The sequence below is a fragment of the Equus caballus genome, chromosome 6 (genome assembly GCF_041296265.1).
Source record: "Equus caballus isolate H_3958 breed thoroughbred chromosome 6, TB-T2T, whole genome shotgun sequence".
In the NCBI taxonomy this organism is placed as follows: domain Eukaryota; kingdom Metazoa; phylum Chordata; class Mammalia; order Perissodactyla; family Equidae; genus Equus; species Equus caballus.
The window spans coordinates 41,216,281-41,236,041 of NC_091689.1; the positions used below are offsets into that span (position 1 = coordinate 41,216,281).

At 50.7% G+C, this 19,761-nt stretch overlaps 1 protein-coding gene across 9 annotated transcripts in view; it reads right to left on the minus strand.

Moving 5' to 3' along the window:
• Positions 1-19,761, minus strand: part of CACNA1C (calcium voltage-gated channel subunit alpha1 C) — a 680,405-nt gene that overhangs the window by 226,085 nt on the left and 434,559 nt on the right. For all 9 annotated transcript variants that reach the window (XM_070270768.1, XM_070270767.1, XM_070270765.1 and 6 more), the window contains exon 4: positions 1,707-1,846. In XM_070270768.1, the coding sequence (XP_070126869.1) occupies positions 1,707-1,846 (140 nt within the window). The remainder of the gene's footprint in view (positions 1-1,706; positions 1,847-19,761) is intronic.

Sequence of the window (19,761 nt, forward strand, 5' to 3'; positions counted from 1 at the left end):
ACCCCACAAACATGAGAAGAAGATTAGCTTCTCTGCCTAAACAGAGCAGCTCCTGCAACGCAAGCTCATCCCTGTCCGTCCTGGAAGCATCGCTCTCCTTCCTGGGGCTCTTCTCTATGCAAGTGTGAAAGGCTTCCAGGAGACTTGGGCCTTAAGAAAGAGGCTGAATTTCAAAAGGATTTCAGGGCATTTGGAACAACCCACCCTGAAGACTTCTGCTGTGGTTTTACTGACTCAATTCAGGGCACTTGTTCAGTCCCTGTTTGTTTATCCTGGCATGAACAGAAGCAGAAAAATCTCTCATTTGGCTGCATCCTCACCCTAAGTCCTCTGGAGCCAGATCTATACATGGAAATACTCTAAAAACTTTAGTGCTCCTCACGTCACCCAAATATCCCTGATGTTCATGTGGCCAAAGTGTGTCATTCACTGGCTAGGCAAAAGAAGACAGCAAAGAAAAAGTCCTAAAATAGTTCCAAACAACCCTAATAAGCCATCCAGATGGCCAGAGACAAGGAAATAACTTCTAAATGATCTTGATTTGCTCCTGTGTCATTTCCCGCAGGAACAACCAGACACTCCCGTGAGATAATGAGCAGCGAGTGCCAGAGAAGTCCACCAGGGCCCGCACCTTCACTGGGACGGCACAGGAGGACTCACCCAAAACAGCTTCCTGGGATAAGAGCCTAATGACATATTGACCTTGACACTGAAGCCTGCCGGGACTCCAAGGGAGTGAAAACGCCAGGTGGCCGCCACTTAGCCACTCTCTGGGCTCAGAGTAACGGGATCAGCTCAAAGCAGTCAGCTTGTTCTAGAAGTAGACTCTGCTGTGAAGGTACCCTCCCGCTACAGAACAGATGAGTCGTTGGGACTTCATCAACTGCGTCTTATAAATTACATTCCACGCAGCACACGCCTGTTTACACACAAATAGTCCACAGAGAATCTTTTTGTGAAGTTACTACTTCCCTGATAAGGAGATCCTCACTTCTGAATTTTATTTAAGATTCCTTACATTGCTTTAAAAAAATTTTTTTTTTATAGCATATACCGACTTTGCCTCATCTTGCACGACAGTGGAGTGGGGTGTTGGGGGAAGGTGTGTTTGGCCCCGTTTGGTCACCCATCACCTGGGCCCCTCAGAGTTTCCTGTTTTCTTTCTTTGAGCAGCTTGGTTTCTCGGGGCCACAGAACAAGGCCCACAGTGAAGGTGGCCACTGTGAGGCAAGGAGGAGCATCCACAGCCCTTTTTTGCCAGCCCCACCTCCACGCCCATGGGCCGCAGGCTCGCAGGCAAGCTGAAGCAAACCTGCTCACTGATCCAGCAGGGGATCGTCAGCAGAGCTGTTGGGTCAGATGTGTTTGGAGATGGAATAAAAGAGCTCCAGCAGAGGAGTCTCCTCAGCTGCATAGAGGACCCTGGGCTCCATTAAGGGCAGCCAGATTCAACGGTGTGTGTGCCAGCATGTGAGCACAGGCGTGCATGTGCAAGCAGTGGTGAGGGGCTGCGCCTAGTTAACAGCTCCTCTCTCCTTGGAGAAAGTCTGAATTCAAGGTGATTTTTCATAGATCTTCTCATTTTGCTGAAGCCCAGTGCCACTGTGACCAAATAAAAAAGAGAGATAAATACAGAACGAAAAAGAGGTGTGTCTTGGTTGAAGGTAGGGGTAAGTGAGGGAATGGAGAAAGGTAGTTATACTTACCCTACAACCACAATTATAAAGTCTAGTAAATTCCAACCATTGCGGAGGTAAGCGTTGGGGTGAAAGAGAAGTCCATAGGCTATTACTTTTAAAAATGCTTCCACAGTAAAAATTATGAGAAAGAGATATTCCACTCGTTCCTAGGAAACAAAAATAGAAGAGAGAGGAAAATATAGCCGTTAGATCAGGGATCTGGAAAGTTCTGAACCGGCAGATCTCACAGTGGAGGGAACGCTGCCTCCTCCGTGGGAGGATCTAGGGGACACTTTGTGGGAGGCCCAAACCGAACTCCCACCTCCATAGCCCGTTCCACCATTGGAGCTCCAATGCACTAGGCATTAACGCTTTTTCTTAGTCTTCAAATGTCCCCTGTTAAAATGCAAATATCAGAGTGGTGGAAAACTTTCATTTTTTGAAGACATCTTACTTAGTTAATAAGTGAACATTTCATTGAAACTTCTCAGGAGAGAACTCATAATGTCTTGATCTAAAGGGAAACAAAGCCAGGAGGGAAGAGAAGGGTGCTGAGAAAGGGTGAGACAGAACTGGAGGAAAAACACGCCACAATCTTGAGGTGACAAACCCCGAAGATAACAGACGGGGCCTTGGGGAGCGTACCAGCTGAGCCCTCCACAACGACAGAGCGAAAACACAGCTGCAAAGAGGTCGCGACACTGAGAGTCTCGTAACGGCAGCTGAAACAGAGGCAACCTGCTCACAGGGACAGACTCCGAAATTTGAAATCTTGCTCCTTCTTGAGAAAATAAAACTCTGTCCAAAGAGCAGACCAGGTCAGTGGGGAAAATCAGCATTTCCGCACGAAGGCGGGCACTGGGGGCGGGGCAGTGAATGAAAAGGCCGGCTCTTTCTCAGGGGTGGGAGGGAATCTTCCCTCTGGAGGCTGTGAGGATGCAGCTCCTGTGCCCCGGAGCCCATGCCAACAGGACGAGCTCGTTGGCTCAAGTAGAGCGAGCCAACTCGGTGCTGATTCACCAGCTTCCCTCCCCACTAATTGCTGTTTCCTACAACCGCATCCCCAGTGCAGAGCCCGAACGGCTCCCACCAGCTGCAGGCCGCCTGGATGCCTTCATGCTCTGCTGCTCGTCTCTGCAGGAGCCTCAGCCTCAGCCTGTCTCTCGCTGGAGCCACAAAACCAGCCCACGTGGCATTCAGCCGCAGGTCCTCCAAGCAGGGCAGGTCTGTCCAAGGCCTCCAGGGGGCACTTAGCTCAGAACCCCACACTGATTTTCCTGTCCTCTGCTGGGTCAGGGGGCGCTCACTGAAGAGGTCCAGATCCCACCCCCATTGTGGAGAGGGGGCATTGCCCTGGAAGGCACACCTCTTCTGGCCTGCCTGCTGTGAGGGTGCTCCGGGACTGGGGCGTCAGGAGTCTGCTGGATAGCTCTGCAGGCATAGCTCTGCCCAAACGCGTGCCTGTGCTCCCATTCATTCCTTCCTGTTCCCCTAGACATTTAGTGAGTGCTGGCCTCACTGTGTCCAGCTCTGGGCAAAGCAGTTTGAGGATGCAAAGTTAAGAATGGAGAATGCTGGGCCTCACCCAGACCTACTGAAGTAGATCTCCTGGCTACGGAGCCTGGAAGTGTGCATTACAGGCCATTTCCAGGCGTTTCGGAGGCCTTGTGAAGTTTAAGAACCCTGCTCACGTGCTGCTGAAGGCTCAGATGAGGCAGGAACTCGGGAAGGGAACGGAGAGGTGGGATTTAATCAGCATCTCAGAGGCAGGCTTGTCTGTGACTTCCTGCCCATTATAGCATGAGAGTGTTGGTCTGGGGATGTGGCTGCCTGGTGGGGGCTGTGACCCAGGAAGATATCACAGTGTGTGGGAACCTCTGGTCTTTTAAAATTAGGTGATGTTGGGTTAAAATGTACATCGGGACAGTGTTGAAAGAGAAAGCATGTTACTGAGGGGCCCAATGCAACCTGAGGAAGCCTGTGGAAGGTGGGAGGGGGGTTATCAAACAGCCACTCCGCCCCCATCCCCATGATGGTTCAGAGCTTTCATGTTTAGCACCAAATGACAGAGTCCTCTGTACCCCTAGAAACCTCAGTGGAAATTCACAAAATTAGAGCTGGGACGAGAAGGGAAGACGAGGAAAGAGAAACAAACACAAGTTGGGGCCTACTAGATGTCAGGTGCTTTCATTGTGCTAATTGCTTTTATCTGTCTGTCCATTCATCCACCCATCCATCCATCCATCCAGTCATTCATTACCGGTGTGGTACAACCAGTTGAATTATTGGAAAGTGGCCCTGGAGCTCCCTCTGGGTTGTGTAGACGATGAGCTTTCTGGGAGTGCTAGCACCCAAGCTCAGAGTATCTCCTCCCCAAGGCAGAGAGAACAGCAACATCCCAAAGGCTCCAAGGGTCTTACGTGCTGGGAAGCGGGCATTCCCAGACAACTTCTGTAAACAACTGGCATTCCCAACACAGACTGCCTGGCACCAAGCTGTGTGTTTATTCCCTCTTCTACAAAGCTGCTTTCCTTTACTTGATTTCCTATAAAAAGAGAAAGCCATGAGGGAGGAGGAGTCCCAGGTCCCTCCGCTGCAATGCAGACCCAGCGGCACTGTGAACCTGACACACCTCTTTGTGAGATGGCACACTGGGGGCCTCTGTGACTTCTCTGGTTAACCTCTGAATCCTTTTACATTTTCCCAATAAAGCCTATTCCTTAATCTACACAATGTGACATTTGTCTCACATCCTGGTACATAACACACAAAGATCCAGAAGGACCCATCTGACATGACAGTGAGTCATTCACTCAAAAATTCACCAACATGTTTAGATGCTGTGTGCTGGAGGTATGAGAAAAAGGACTCAGAAACTGACCTCAAGGATCTCTTGGTGGAAGGGGAAATAAATGGACAGATGATTCCAGTACAATGGGTATGGGGTATTCAGGAGGCAAGCAAAGTTTGCTATGGATGGACTTCCCAAAGGTAAGGATCTCTGAGATGAAGCTTGAAGGATGAAGAGTTGTCCAGGTGAAGACAGGTGGGGGTCAGGAGTCAGGCATTCCGGGTGGAGGGAGAACCAAGCAGATGGGAAGCATGCAGAGCTTTAGGAAACATAAACATTTGATGTGGCTGGAGTGAAGGCTGTGAGGGAACGGGGCTGGAGAGGAGGGTAGAAGCAAGATGACCAGGGGCTATGTGGCCATGCCTGGATGCTTGGATTCCACTCTGAGGAGACGGTGGATGACTGGGTCAGATGTGCATTGCAGCCTGGCACTGGCATGGGGAATGATGGTGGCGATGGGGCTGGAGTAAATGGGGGAGTGACCCATGCAGAGGCCTTGGAGGCTTGAACCAAGGTAGAGACAGTGGGATTGGTGAGAAGGAGGTGGATTTGAGAGAGATAAGGGATGCAGTTTGGTTTCTGGTTGCACGCAGGGGTTGGGGGAAGAGGCAGTGAGAGAGTTGCACTGCCTGCCTCCCTGAGGTTTCTAATTTGGGTGCCTCTGGATAGTGATGTCTCTCACTACGGTAGGGAACTTGAGGAAGAGGAATGAGGGGAGAGACATCCCTTCTGGACTTGCTGAATTTAAGGGACAGAAAGGGACATGGAGGTATTGGTAAGGTGGGGCTCAGCGGGGAGGTCAGCTGGCAGGGGAGGGCTGAATGAGTTGGCCTGGAGAGAGTGCAGAGCAAACAAAGAAAAACTGAGGCTAGAATCCAACTCTGTAAGGGACAACCTCATCCCCAAGAAAGCGCTTTCACATTATGGGAATTTATCTCCTAGGCAGAAGTTACAGGATCCTGCTTAGAGCCATGGAATCTGAGAGATAGGAGCCTTAGAAGTTATCTAATTAACCTCCACTTGATACTGATAGATACCGAGGCAGGGAGGGACATGCAAACACAGGAAATCAGATTTCCTGACCCTCAGTCCAAAGGTCCGTTCATCTCATTTTACCTCCCTGGGCACCAGGTGAACTGGTGCCTGCTTATTCGCAAAGACACAACTGGGTCAGACTCATGCGAAATTGTTTAAGGATCTGAGATAGAATTGGAAAGGGACCAGGGAGTCAGTCAAAAGGGTCTGGACGAGAACCCAGAGAAGTGGCCTGTGACTGTTGCACAATCTGGATCACAGTCATCTGTGCAGCGTGTGTGTGTGTGTGTGTGTGTGTGCGCGCGTGTGCGCGGGTGTGCTGACAGCTGTGCAAAAAGCATTGCACTCACTTTGACCTTAGGGACATGAATGGCCTTACAGAATTAATTCCAGAAAAACCTCCTAAGCCAAAAAACAAATGAAAAAACTTACATAAGTGAAACAACTTGGCTGATCCTTTCAAAACCTGTGTTGTATTGCCATAGAAACATCTAAGGGCAACTATGAATGGAGCGGAGAAGAGCAAAGTTTGTCAAAGACTATTGTCTTGCCACGCTGATGTCTCGGTACCTTGGTCCTGTGAACACACGCTATTTTTCCTATTATTGCCTCCTCTCCATTTCTATCTTCTCCCTTTCTTCCCTCTCTTCCTGCTCATTTCTTAGGGCTACCACTGGCAACTGGGGGCCCATGGCACAGCCACGTCTGAAATATGTAGAAGAATTCAGGAGAGACAGCCTCTGCTCCCAGGAATCATGATGTCTTCTAAACACTTGTGAAGCTTATGAGACACTGATGAGCACAGGCAATCGTAGCTTCATTTATGTTTTCATGTACACATATCCTGCCTTTCAACTACATTATAAGTTTCTAGAGGACAGAAACTCAATGATCTTTGATGGTAATCATCTTGATTCTGCTACCAACTGACTCTGCATGTCCTCGGGCAAGTCACTTTGCTTCTCTGGGTCTATTTCCTCATCCGCACAAGAACTAGTTAAGTATTTAGAAAATATATGCAGCACTGCAGAGAGCTCCGGGTTTCCCCAGCACTGCTTTGGAAGCAGTTATCGGTTAGGGGAGGCTGGGAAAGTGGGGTTTGCCTCCTCACCCCTGTGAACCAGAGCAGCGCCATTTTAACCCACATGCTAAGTTGTCCCAGGGTCCTAACACAGTTGCATAGAGTCCACGGAGCCAATATGATGGGGTGTGGATAGAGAACACACACACAAAAGAAAGCAGCATGTTCTCCTGACCAGCCTGGAAGGCTTCATATGCTGGGTTCCACATGAGACTTTATTTGAGAAGATGAATCACTGCTTCTTTTTTGTTTTCCCTGGAACTTTGAACACCACTTCCAAAGATGTGGATGGCTTCCAAAGTCTCTCCAGAATTCTGTGGCAAGTGCGGACACCGAGCCCTGGTCTGTGTGCAGCTCTGCCTAAGGCACAGTCAGATTCCAAGAGGTGGAAAGGAACAAAGAGTTCCTCTCCTTGTTTTTCTGAGGATCATCATCAATACAAACAGACTTTATAAGAAAAAATCCTTCATAAAAGAGATTATTAATATTTGTGCTTTAGGAAAACACCGACGCCTTGTGAGTAGAAGCCATGCCAGGGTAGAGCTCCTAGGACAAGGACAAACGCGAGAGTCTGCCATGCCTATTCATGTATGCACGTTTCTGCACATATACGCAAGCATGGAACAGCTGGGCGATGCCCACCATGTGTGTCGAGCGCTGTACAGCTTACATCTGCCATGTAACAGACCAGGGTGTGAGAATTCCTACTAAGAGAGCCTATGGACCCATTTAAATGTATGCAAGTGTATTTATTGAAGCTGCCAAGAATTCTACACCAAACAGAATTGATAAGAGGCCCAGTCATACAATTCCACCTCAGTACAAGGAGCAAAGACAATAAACACAATAACAATGCTTCGAGCAGCACCTCGCATCTCGCATTCGATTGTTTCATAACTTGAGTGCCATTCAACCTGACCTCTAAATACAGACTCTGGCCTATCCCTAAAGAAGGGAGACAAAGAAACTGGAATATCTGAGTTCTTCACTCTCCAGTTCTTCTCTTGTTTATTCATTCAGTAGGTCACAAACATTTCCTAGGGGTCTGGTCTGCTCTCCGCCACTTATCTCCTTGCCCTCTTAGGACACTGATGGACTTATAAATTGTAAGAAGTCAGAAAGATTTTCAATGAGGACACACATTCCAAGCTCCTCATTATGCAGAAGTAAGGGGAGCTGTCCAAGGCCACACGTCTACCCCATGTGATGAGTACCTGGGTCACCTAATGGCTGGCCTGGTGCTCCTTCTGCTACAGCACAGCTTTCTCTGTCTGTGGACTGACTGAAACCCTGGATTATTACGCTCACAGGGGCCACTGGGCAGTAAAGGGCCACCTACAGGATGTGGCTGGATGGGTGGGCAGCAGGGATCCCCAAATCTTCCTCCCCTCCTGGAGTCTCTACTGGTGGCTGAAATCCAGCCATTAAGAAGCCTTTCTGCCATCGATGGCTGAAAGGATAAACAAAGTGTGGTGTATAAACACATGGTGAAATATTAGCCATAAAAAGGAATGACGTTCTGACACGTGCTACAACATGGATGAACCTTGAACACGTTACACCAAGTGAACGAAGCCAGTCACAAAAGGACAAAAATTATATGATTCCATTTATATGAAATATCTAGAATAGGCAAATTCATAGAGACAGAAAGTAGATTAGAGGTTACCAGGGGCTGTAGGGAGGGAGGAACTATCCTGGGGAATGATAAAACTTTAGACATAGATAGTGGTGGTGGTTGCACAGCATCGTAAGTGTAATCAATGCCACTGAATTGTGCACTGAAAAATGGTTGGAATGGCAAATTTTATGTTACATAAATTTTACCATAATGAAAACAAAAGAAGCATTGCTTTGGATCTTAATGGTTTTCTAACGTTTAAGGGTCTCCATCTAAATTGCCTGAGGTCATGTTTAAACCTGTATCAGCTGCCACCTTAACAGGGACTAATTCATCAGACAGTTGACAGCACAGCCTTTCGTGGTGGGAGCCTGGACAGATGCCTGGGGCACCTGGATTGTGAAGGAGGGGGCGGCTGGGCAGGGAGGTGGAGGCCACTGAAGACAATTGATTCTGCTGCACAACTTTTTGAGGACAGGTCCTTCCCAAGGGCCTTATGTAGAAGGCTTCTTTAGAAGGTGCCTGTTGGTCCAGATGGTCTGGCCTTGAGACTCAGGACTTCTGCTAAAGGAGGAAGGGACAGGACAAACCATGTAGTAGCTTAAGAGTAAAGCAGCTTGGAAAGAACATGCACCTGTTTATCGAGGGCAAGTAGCAATTGAGGCCGAGTGAGTTGACAAATATACCAGTTTCATTGGTTTTACAGTAGCTCAGTTTAAAAAAATACCAAAAACTCTCCTCTAACTGGGCTGTTTCTCTATGCTTGTCCATGAGGCTAAGTCGAAGTGACTTAGCCATGCCTTAATTGCTTGCATTCAGGTTTTCTCCTGAGGCCTGCCTGCCTCAGCTGCCCCAGCCTGTTGGCACTGGCCTCAGATTAGAGGAGCGCCAAGCAGGCTGCCCCAGATGTCTGGGTACTGCCTGCCTGCTCCTCCTGGGCCCTTCATGGCCCCTGACAGTGAGACAGGGTCTCTCCCCATCCCTGGGGCCCCTTCCTGGGCTGTGTTTCTCAACTGTTCGCCCCCTAGGGTAGAGACTGGCCTGTTTGATTGCATGGTGTCCTGCATGTGAACAGTACAGAGGAAACAATCAACTTTTGTCACCCTCTTGGAGTTGAAAGGAAGCCCAAATGTCACACAGGCCAGCCTCCTGCTCCCTCCACTTGACCTCCTCCATCTCAGGGCTGTCATTTCCTTATAAGGCTACCTGTCCTGACACTGGGCAGCTCTGGCTGTCACAGAATGGCCACAGCCCCTTCCTCTCCAAGGAGTTCATGGATATTACATCTTCCTTGGGGGTAATGGAGTGGAGAGGGAGACAGATATTACCAGTCAGGGCTGAATTACTCCTGGGGACAACGGGGCATTTGCTTAATGACCTGTGGGCTAGTATGTAATTTCCCAAGTGAATGGAGGGTGTAGCAGTGGCCTCAAAACTCTCTAGTAAACGCCCACCTTCTTTTGAGGAGTTAGACCAATACCTGGCCCAGGGAAACACACCCTCTTTTTTCTGCCCCATCCCCACTGCCCGTCCCCATCCAGGCCCCCATCACTCCTTGTTTGGATATTAAAGCGGCTTCCTAACTGATTTCATTGACATCTAAGTTATTTTACTATAAAAATCTTCAATGGCTTCCCTCTGCCTTAAAATGGAATCCTGCCTCCTCAGCCTGGCTCCAAGGTCTATCACAATCCGACCCCAACTGTCCCTCTGGCCTCATCCTCGGCCACCACCACCCTGTGCTCCAACCATACTAACAGCTCACCACACTCAAATCAGACAGGCTGTTTCGTGCAAGTCTCTTCTTCCTGCCCTGCCCATCCCTGCCCCTTCCTCTATCTGGCAAACTCACTCTCAGACTCCAGGACAGCTCCCTTGTCATTCCTGTCTGGATTCCTCAACTGTCTCCTGCCTCCCTGGCTCCAAAAGTGGTAGAATGAGTTAGTGTCTCCTCCCAGTTGCGGCATTCTTTCTTCAGATGACAATTATAGGACTTATTACAATGTGTGTGTTTTCTGTGTGCTTCTCCCATCCAGGGACAGAGCACCTGCAGGGCAGAAGCAAGTGTCTTTGTCACCTTTGGTTAAGAGGTGTCTTTACATAAAAGGCAAAGTGATTGAGGAAACAGGGCTCTGGAGTCAGACACACCTGGGATCAAATTGTTTTCCTACAACACGCTACACAATCTTCCCAAACTTGGTTCCTTCACCAGGAAAGCGGGAAGAGTTATGCCGACTCGGGTGATTTTGAGAATTAGAAATCACAAAGAGTTGTCACTCAGCTGGTAGCTGCTGTCATTACTGTAGGCCCAGCTCCTGTCGTAGCAGGTGTTCCACTCACATCTCTGCCCCAGATGGCTTTGCGTGTCCTCCTCAGAGGTCCCCGCTCTGCCTGTTCCCGCAGCGTCCCTGCTGGGAGCTGGAGTGGTCAGCAGCACCAGTCCTGCTGCCTCTCCCCGACTCCTCGCCTACCCTAGCCACATCAGCTCTCTGGCCTCTAAGCAGGAGGCACAACTCACTGTCCTTTTGACTTCAACAAAAACCGCAGACTTGAGGCTTCACATCTACTTTCTATCGTCATAGCAATTTGAAAACAAAACTTCTCTGCATCCTGTTTGCTGAGTTCCACGTGTTCTAAATGTTCTTGCTTCACCTCCCCCCTCAGCCCTTAGATCTACAGCAATAGGTTCCATTCTGGCTTAGGAAACCCCCAGCTCTGTAGCTGCGAGCATTTTCCCTGTGCCTCTCTGGGACCGGCCAATCTTTTGCGTGTTGAAGTAACATTTCAGCCATGGTGGGTGAGAGTGAAGGACGATGCTACCCATGTGATAATCACCACAGTGATAACTCATTGAGCTTGTACTTTATAGTTTACAAAGCACTTTCCTGTACATTTTTATATTGAGTCTCGTGACCACTCTGTGAAGCAGGAGGGGTAGGTACTATTCTCTTACTCCCACTTTCTTTTCCTCCTCACATCACCACCATCACCATCACCACCACTATATCATTATCATCATCACAAACATCACCACTACCTCCATCATCACCATCACCACCACCACCACCATCACCTCCCCCACCACCATCATGTCCACCACCATCACCTCCACCACCTCCTCCACCACTACTACCACCACCATCACCTCCACCACCATCACCTCCACTGCCTCCTCCACCTCAGCTGCCATTAACAACTGAGTCTGAGCCTGGACGCTTTAGTTCTAATCTTAACAGTAACTCTGCATAATGAATAAAAAATATTATCTCTGTTATATATGAGGAAGCTGACAAAGAGGTTAGGTAATCTTCTGCAAAGCCCTGCAGCTAGGATCCAATAGAGCCGACCTCTAATAAGTTTAATATTTTTTTCCACTGTTTGTGGCTACAGAGATAGGTGGACCCCACCAGCTCACCTCTCAACGACCCCAGAGTCCCTATACCTGGCACTTCTGTCAGAATAGGAAGTGCACAGGCTTTGTTGGAGCTACACCGAATGTCTGATTTTCGTTGAAATCCAGCAGTGTTAAGCAAGTGCTTGACACACAGAGCCCACCTGACCCGGGGCACTCTGCATTCCCACTGACAATGTGGAAACATGTGGCTGCAGGACGACCCCCGCACTCCCCTCTCACTCCTAATCAAACCTGGTCACCACCTGTGAGGAGCACTGTGGCACTAGTGTGGTAAACCAAACACTAGTCTAACCCAACTGAGGTTAGCCCATCCCTCTCCTCCAGCCATTGGCTTCAAAAGGGTCATGTGACCCAGCCCTGGCCAGCGTGGCATGAAGGGAAATTTTCTGGGGATGCCCCTGGAAAAGATTCCTCATTGATTAAAACAGAGAAGCATACAAGCCTGAAGGCACTACAGTCTCTTCTTTAGCTGGACATGCTCATGTGTGTATCTGAAGCCTGGAACTGTGGTAGCCATCTGAGGACCATGAGAACAACTGGGTGAGGACAAGAGTAACATGCTGAGGGTGGCAGAGAGGAAAGGTGGAAAGAACTGAGCTCCTGGGTACAGCTATTGAACCAATGAATTAACTTAACCAACTTTGGTGCCATCCTAATTTGGGGCTTCTTTTTCTTTTAAAGATTGGCACCAGAGCTAACAACTGTTAGCTAATCTTTTTTTTTTCCTTTTCTCCTTTTTCTCCCCAAATCCCCCCAGTAGACAGTTGAATATCTTAGTTGTGGGTCCTTCTAGTTGCAGCATGTGGGATGCATGGCCTGAGGAGCTGTGTCATGTTGGTGCCCAGGATCCCAACTGGCGAAACCCTGGGCCGCAGAAGTGGAGTGCACGGACTTAACCACTCAGCCACAGGGCTGGTCCCAGGGCTTCTTTTATGTGAAAGAAAATTTCCTTACTGTAGAAACCATTTCGAGGTGAGTTTTCCAACGCTCACATCAGAAAGAACCCTTACCAATAGCTCTATTTGCTTCCTCTACATGCCACTCTTTCTTCCTCCTTGCCTCCCTAGCCCACTGCTGCTCAGTGCTTACCCCTTCTCAGCCATCTGGGCACATTAAAGCCAAGCTTGGTCTCGCCCAGCCAGGAAAGGCAGGAACTTATAGTAAACACTGTAAGACAAATGCTCCTCTGTCTCCCAGTTTAGCTCTTAGCCTGTGTGTGAGATGCTTATTTCAGATTACCGTCTCAGACCAGATCTAGAGAGATCAGCCCAAAGCCCCATCCGAGGGCAGCCGTGTAACTGTGCTTAGCCTCTTGTTACAGCACAGGGTTGTCGAGACAAAGGCTGCAGCTGCACGCGGCAGTCGCTCTACAGCCCTGCAAGAGGCTGGGTAGGGAAGCAGGGAGGAGCCTCTCCCATATCCCAGTATCAAAGGCTTGGAGATGGAGGACATGGACGCAAACCTGGCACTTCTTTCCCTAGGGTGGGTTTTTTTCTTACCCTCAGAGGATGAAAGCATTTCTGAGCAAGAAATTTTCCAGAATCTCATTTTCCTCATGCTACCTCCCCCTCAGGAACTTATAGGATTCCCTATTCCCAGCTCACCAGGCCTCCACTTCTCCGCTTGAATCTTTCCCTTCCCACCTCTGTGCCTTGTCTTCTCCCAACACCTACCCCTCAAGTCAAGAGCCACCTCCCGGCCTACCTAGTGCCATTCAGCCTCTGTGGCCGCCTTGCCTGGCATGTCCTTACTTCCTTCAGGACAAGCTGGATTCCCCTCCCATTAGAGGGTTGCTTTCACTTTTCCAGGGCTCTCAGTCACGCCTCTCTGTGGGCCCTATAGCCTTATGGCCAGCCTGTCTGTGCTGCTCATTTGGGATTTTTCTATATGGCATTAGGGCACGTTTTATACATTCTCAGATTGTGGCAAGTGTCCTAGATGCCTCTTCCCCCATCAGGAGTGTGAGTGCTCCTAGGGAAGGAACTATGCCACGTTTCCCTCTGGCCCCCACAGTGCCTTGTACAGGGCTGGACCTGGAGGCTCACAGAACCCTCCAGTGTGGAGTTGGAAGGACACCTGGAGGCCATGGAGGTCGGCTCCCAGCCTCAGCCTCTCTCGCATGCCCCCACTTCATGGTTTACAGCGTGCTTTCACCGCTTGTTCCTCTCATCTGCTTCCCAGCCAGCCCTGTGGGTCAGCAGGTGCCTGTCAGCCCACACTCGGTTTGGGACTCCAGGGGGCACAGTTAAGGACGGCCTTCTCAGCACCCTTTTCCCTCTGTTGCCCCAAGGAGCACCCACCACAGCACGCAGCTGTGTCACCATGGAGGCCATGTGGTGAGCGGCCCACCTTGAGGGGTGACTGTGATTACAAAGGGTGTAAGATGCCGCCCCGCCCTCCAGAGGTGCAGCCAGGCAGCGGGTTGGGAGGCTGTGCCTGATGAGAGGAGTACAACACAGGGTGACGTGTGCTACTTGTCAAATGAGCGCTGCAGGTAGTGAGCGGTTTAAGAATTTGGAGAAAAGCTGGATTGCCGGGGGCTGAGGTCAGGACTGAGGGTTAGGGGAGCCTGTGGGGTGAGCCTGGGTGCAGTGAGGTACTTTCCATAGGGGAAATACAAGTTCCCACAGAGACAGAGGAGCAGGCCATTTCTGCTAGAGAGCTTGCATTGTGGGAGACAAAGCCAGACAGACAGGTAGGGTTTAAGTTAAAGCAGGTCTTGAGTGACAGGATGGAGTGTGTTTTTCATATGAGTGTGTCGTCCCCAGGATTTAGGGTCCACAGTGATATGAACAGATGATGCTTTATGATCGAGGGTGATACATGCCAAGCTATGTTTTAGGAAGATAAATACGGAAAGCAATCTGCAATGGATTGGACTGAGGTCGGGAGACCATCCAGTGGTCCAGGAATAAGGTAATGACCGTTTGAACCAGAGAGGGACAGAGCAGAGGGAGAGAAAAGGCAGTTGACAGATTCAGAAAACACCAGGACTGGAGGCAGGCTGAGGGGACAATCACACACAACATCACGACTTCACTGAGAACGCCTGCAAGAACACAAGTCTCCCCACAACAGCGGAGCCCAGGCAGGAGCTGCCCAGCGCTGAGCGCGGCTCGGGCCGGCCGTGCGGGTGGGCACCCTGGCTGCACCCACAGGAGCTCTTTATCCACGAAAGGCGAAGCCTGGCCAGACACTCCCCACCCCTGTCTGTGCATCCAGCTAGAAGGTGGCCCCAAGCAGTGGGAATTCCATGGCACTGACGAATCTGCGTTTAAAATTTTAGATCTTCCGCAACTACTGCACCTTAGCGAAATTATTTAAACTTCATATGCCTGCACTTCCTTAGCCATGAAATGGAGATAATATCTTCCTACGGAGACTCTTGATGGACTGAGGGAAAAACATATTCTAACGTGTCAGACAGGAAACACCTAAGAAACGTTCCCCTTCCTAAGCCCCCGGTGGCTCCAGAACTTCATGGTATCTGAGGTGTGGTGGAGAGATGATGAAAGAAGCAACAACGTCCAAGCAGAACAGATCCAGCTGATTACAGACAATAGCGTGTCAGAGCTGAAGGCGTGGGTTTGAGAAATAGTCTGTAGACATTAAGCCAGGATAGTTATATAAAATCCATAATAAAAGAACAGGGTGAAGAGATGGGGAGGAGGATAAGTGTTGAGGAAGGGAAAGCTGGCGAGGGGTGGCCCAGTGCAGCGTTTCTCAAGACTAATATCATTTTTGCCATGTCCATGTATGTGTAGTATTGTTTACTTAATACTTTAAATCAACTTGCTTTTCTTATATAAACATTTATAAATGAATGTTTTTTATCAGAAATATCACTGTTATTGCTTGCCATGATAAAAGGTGACAGCAAAAATAACTTAAAAATGTTTGTCCATGTACTACCTAAAAATTGTCTCCCCCATCACTGAGCTTACATTCCACACCTGGGGAACCAATGAGATCAAGGACTGAGCCCTCAAAGGCTCAGACTGATACATGTGGCTCCAGAAGGCAGGAGGAAGTAGGACCCATGGGTGCAAATGAGAGGGAGGCCCACCTGTTTCACAGGAAGAACTCGCTAGAGTTGGAGCTCCCCAACAGTGGGAGGGGCTGCCTCTGGAGACTGTGTGCCCAGGCACAGGAGGGGGTCAACTGTGGGTTTGGATTCAGGGACTAAGCCTCAGGTAGAGTTAGCCGCATCTCCTCTAAGGACCCTTTGATGGCTAGTGGTACTTGATACCATGAGACGCCCTCACGTTCATGAGGGAGAAGAAAGTGAGTGAGTGAGTGAATGAATGAATGAATGTATGAATGGGTGGATGGATGAACTGAGGCAGAGAAGTGCTATTCATCAAGGCAGGCGTGAGCCCAGGGCAGCACAGTGCTTCCGTTGTCTTGGCCAACCCTCTCTCCTCCCCATCCACCTGGGCCTACCCGGGCCTGAGACTGCTCCAGGTCTTGTGGCCCCACAAAAGTGTCACCCCGAGGAGGCCACCTCTGGCTCCACGTGCACAGGATCCACCAGGCTGGATGCCTCTTCCACCTCAGCTCCTCAGCCTGCCTCATGTGCCGAGATGGGCAAGTGGCACCATCGATCCAGCCTCCTTAAAAACCGACAGCCAAGGAAAGGCAATGCCCACCAGGCAGCCTGGCTACGCTTCCCCTGTCCCCTGTGGATCAGAGACATGAGGTGCATATTAACTTCAGGGAACAAGAGCCTCCTTTGGGCAGCTAGCTCCTCTGGCCCTGGCTGCTGGGCATCGGGGCCCTCCCTGCCTAAGAGGATCCGGGCTCCTGCCCTGAGGGGAACACTTCCCTGGCCCAGCCTCTGTCTCTGCTGTGTCTGTGCCCCTGACGCTCTGGTTCCATCCTGGTGGTTTGTCCAGGAGGCTGGGAGGAGCATGGGAATTGTGGTGCGCAGAATGCATCTGGGCACGAGGCATTAGGCTGCAGGGAACCCAGAAGCTTGTCAGGTCCAATGTCTTCATTTTCCAGATGAAGACAGTAAGGCACAAAGAAGGAAAAGGACTTGCTCAAAGCCACAAAGCTGCACAATGTAAATGACATGTTGATAATGCTTGTTTACACACTCCTCTTTCTTTAAAAAAAAAAAAAAACATGTTGCATCTCTGCCTTTTCTGACCTAGCATGTTTGCTCCCATCATCTGAACTTCCACAGCACTTCTGTCAGGAGCAGTGTTGGAGCCTGTGTTTGGCGTGGCAGCCTGCCCTGTGCTGTGGTTAACTGCGAGCCCTCTCGCCTCCTCTACCGGCTATGCTTTTGCTGGAGTCCAGGGCTTGGGTGTCACCCATATCAGCACACCCAAAACAATGGCAAAATATGGGACAGGGGACAGTAAGGACCTGATCTGCTGCTTGTCACCATGGCTCCTGGGCACATCTTGTTAACTTTCTGAGCCTCGGTTTCCTCATCTGCAGAATGAGGATGACAAACCTACCCATAGGGATGTGGTAAATTTGAAATAAGACATGTAAATGATACTTGTTATGTAACTGTCAAAGTGTTATACAAGTGTGAGCTATCATTATTAAAGTGAGCGAAAAAGAAAAAAACTGTCTAAACATGAAACAAGTGGTGGGAAGTACTGATTTCTCAGTCAAGACTGAAGCATGCAGGAGAGCGACTTCTCCAAGGTCAAACAAGATGACCGTGAAGACCACTAGAGTGGGGCCCACGGCGCCCTGCTCACGCTCACACACGCGCCCCTGGCTGCACTCAGACTCTGTTAGCCTCAGCCCCGTTCCCCAAGGCACAGACAGAGCAGGGTTGTGGGGTGGGGAATCACAGACCCCTGGAGCAGGAAAAACCGAAACCCAGAACACTGGGGCCGCTCCCCCATGTCGCTGGCGCAGGCCTTCCAGGTTGGCCCTCAGGATGGTGGGCAAGCTGTTCCTCTCTGGACCTGATGGCACCTGGTGCCATGGTGCATCCCAGGGCAGCAGCGAGGCGTGGACGTGGTCCCTGCTCTGTGGGAGCCCTCAGTCCACTGCCTGCTCTGGAAGGCAGTGAGTTTACCCCTGACATGGCTCCCGGACTCTCTGCTGACCACAGGCTGCCTAACAGGGTGAACTTGCCCCTCCTCCCTCCAAATCCGGCTCGGCTCCTCAGACAAGCTCTCCCGGGAAACGGGTTGACGCCTATGCCAAAGGCGGATCTAGTTTAAAAAGTGTTTCCTACAAGCTGCAAACAGTCATAATTGTGGCTTTTTGTGGGTGTCTCCTTTCCCTTGTAAAAATGGGCCTATTCTCCTTGCTGATCAGTTCAATTATAACGATATAAAACAGAGAGCAACAAAAACTGGGGACATGCCCTGAAAGGGGAGTTGTGGTGACAGTGACTCACAGTCTTTTCCTTTAGGGACCTCAGCAGCAGTGAGAGGAGCGTGAGCCGTCTCTCCCAGGTGCAGGTGGGTTTGTGATGGGTGAGAAGGGGGAGGGGAGTCCTGGGATCTGGCACCTGGGGGCCACAGTGCCGGGGGCCCTGCCCTCCCTCAGCCCTGCCAGCAGCTGCTGAGTGCACAGCTGTGCAAGGGCGCCGGCACACACTGCCGCTCGGCTCCTCCAGCCCTTCAGTGCCAGGCAAACTGAGTGACCAGAACTGCATGCCTCGCAAATGGGGCAAACTCCTGGCTCCCAGTTCTTGTGGCATGCTAGGTCCTGGGCACAGTACCTTACAGAGAGTATCTCACAACCCTGGGAGGCGGGGACCAACGTTTTTCTCATTTTACAGGACTGGAACCACAGTCCACCTGGCACCATGCTGGGGTCTTGGCCATCCTGTTATATGAACCTCTCAGCCTACAGCAACACATGGGGATCCCTGGGATCCATACTGCCTCTTACTGTTTATTCTTCCTCTAGAAACACAGCGAGGGCAACGACGAGCTGCGGCAGTAAGAGCACCAGCCCGTGAGTCAGAAACCCTGGGTTCTAATCTTAGTTTTGTGGCTATCAAGTTGGGTGGCCTTACTAGGCCACACAGCCTCTGCAAACCTGATTTCCCTCATCCGCAAAATGAAGAGGTTGGCCTGCACCAACGGATCCCAAACTTTGGTTCTCTGATGGCTACTAGAAATGTACTCCTGGGCCCCCATCCCAGAGCTGCTGAGTCAGAATATTCTGGGGAAGGCCTGGGACCTGAGATTTCTAACAGGCCCCACAGCCCCTGAAGAGCGCCTAGGTTGGGGACTGCAGGCCTCAATGGCCCCCGGGGCTCCTTTCAGCTACAGGATTCTCAGACAGACCCCTGCCTCCAGGGAGCAGAGGTGCTCTGTGGGGAACACCCTGGGCCTGCCGCCCCTGACGGGAGGTGCAGGGGTGAGGAGAGGAAGTGGCTTTGCCTGAAGCTGCCCACAGAGGCATGATGGGTGGCCTCTGCAGAGACAGCTGAGGCCAGGCACGGCGCTGGGGTGATGGAGAGGCAGCACCGGGCGTGTCCCCAGGGCCCGAGGCTCAGGAGCAAAGGGAGCTGAGTGCGAGCAGGGCGGTTGGCCTGCTCTATGCGTCAGCCTGTGCCCGGCTCTGTGGAAGGGCTGTGGGGACACCCAGGAGAAACGTTCTGTACTGGGGGAATGAGGCCTGCACATGCAGATCACCACCACACCCAGGAAGGCGTGCACAGTGGATGGCAACTGAAGGACAGAGAGCAGGGCAGCTTGCATTTAAAGGGGGGAAAGGGAAAGGAAGTGTTGTTTCCTGACCACCTACTATGTGCTGGCATTGGGTCTCATAGGCTCCAAGAGTCACAGGCGACCCCTCTGGGCTGGGGAGGGAATGAGTGGGTGGGGGAGGCGTTCCAGGCCGGGGAAGCAAACCCAAGGCAAGTGTGAGGGGGACCAGGCCTATGGATTCCTGCAAATGGTCCTGGGAGCTGGTGGGAGACGATCCTGGACTGTGACTCAAGGCGTCTGGGCCACGATGCCGTGAACCATTTGCAAGTGCTCAGGTAACACACCTAGCGTCTCTGGATTTCAGTCAGAAATAAGAAGACCTGTCCTGCTCACTCATGGGATGAAACACAACACAGCAGGTCTAGGGAGGGAGGACCAG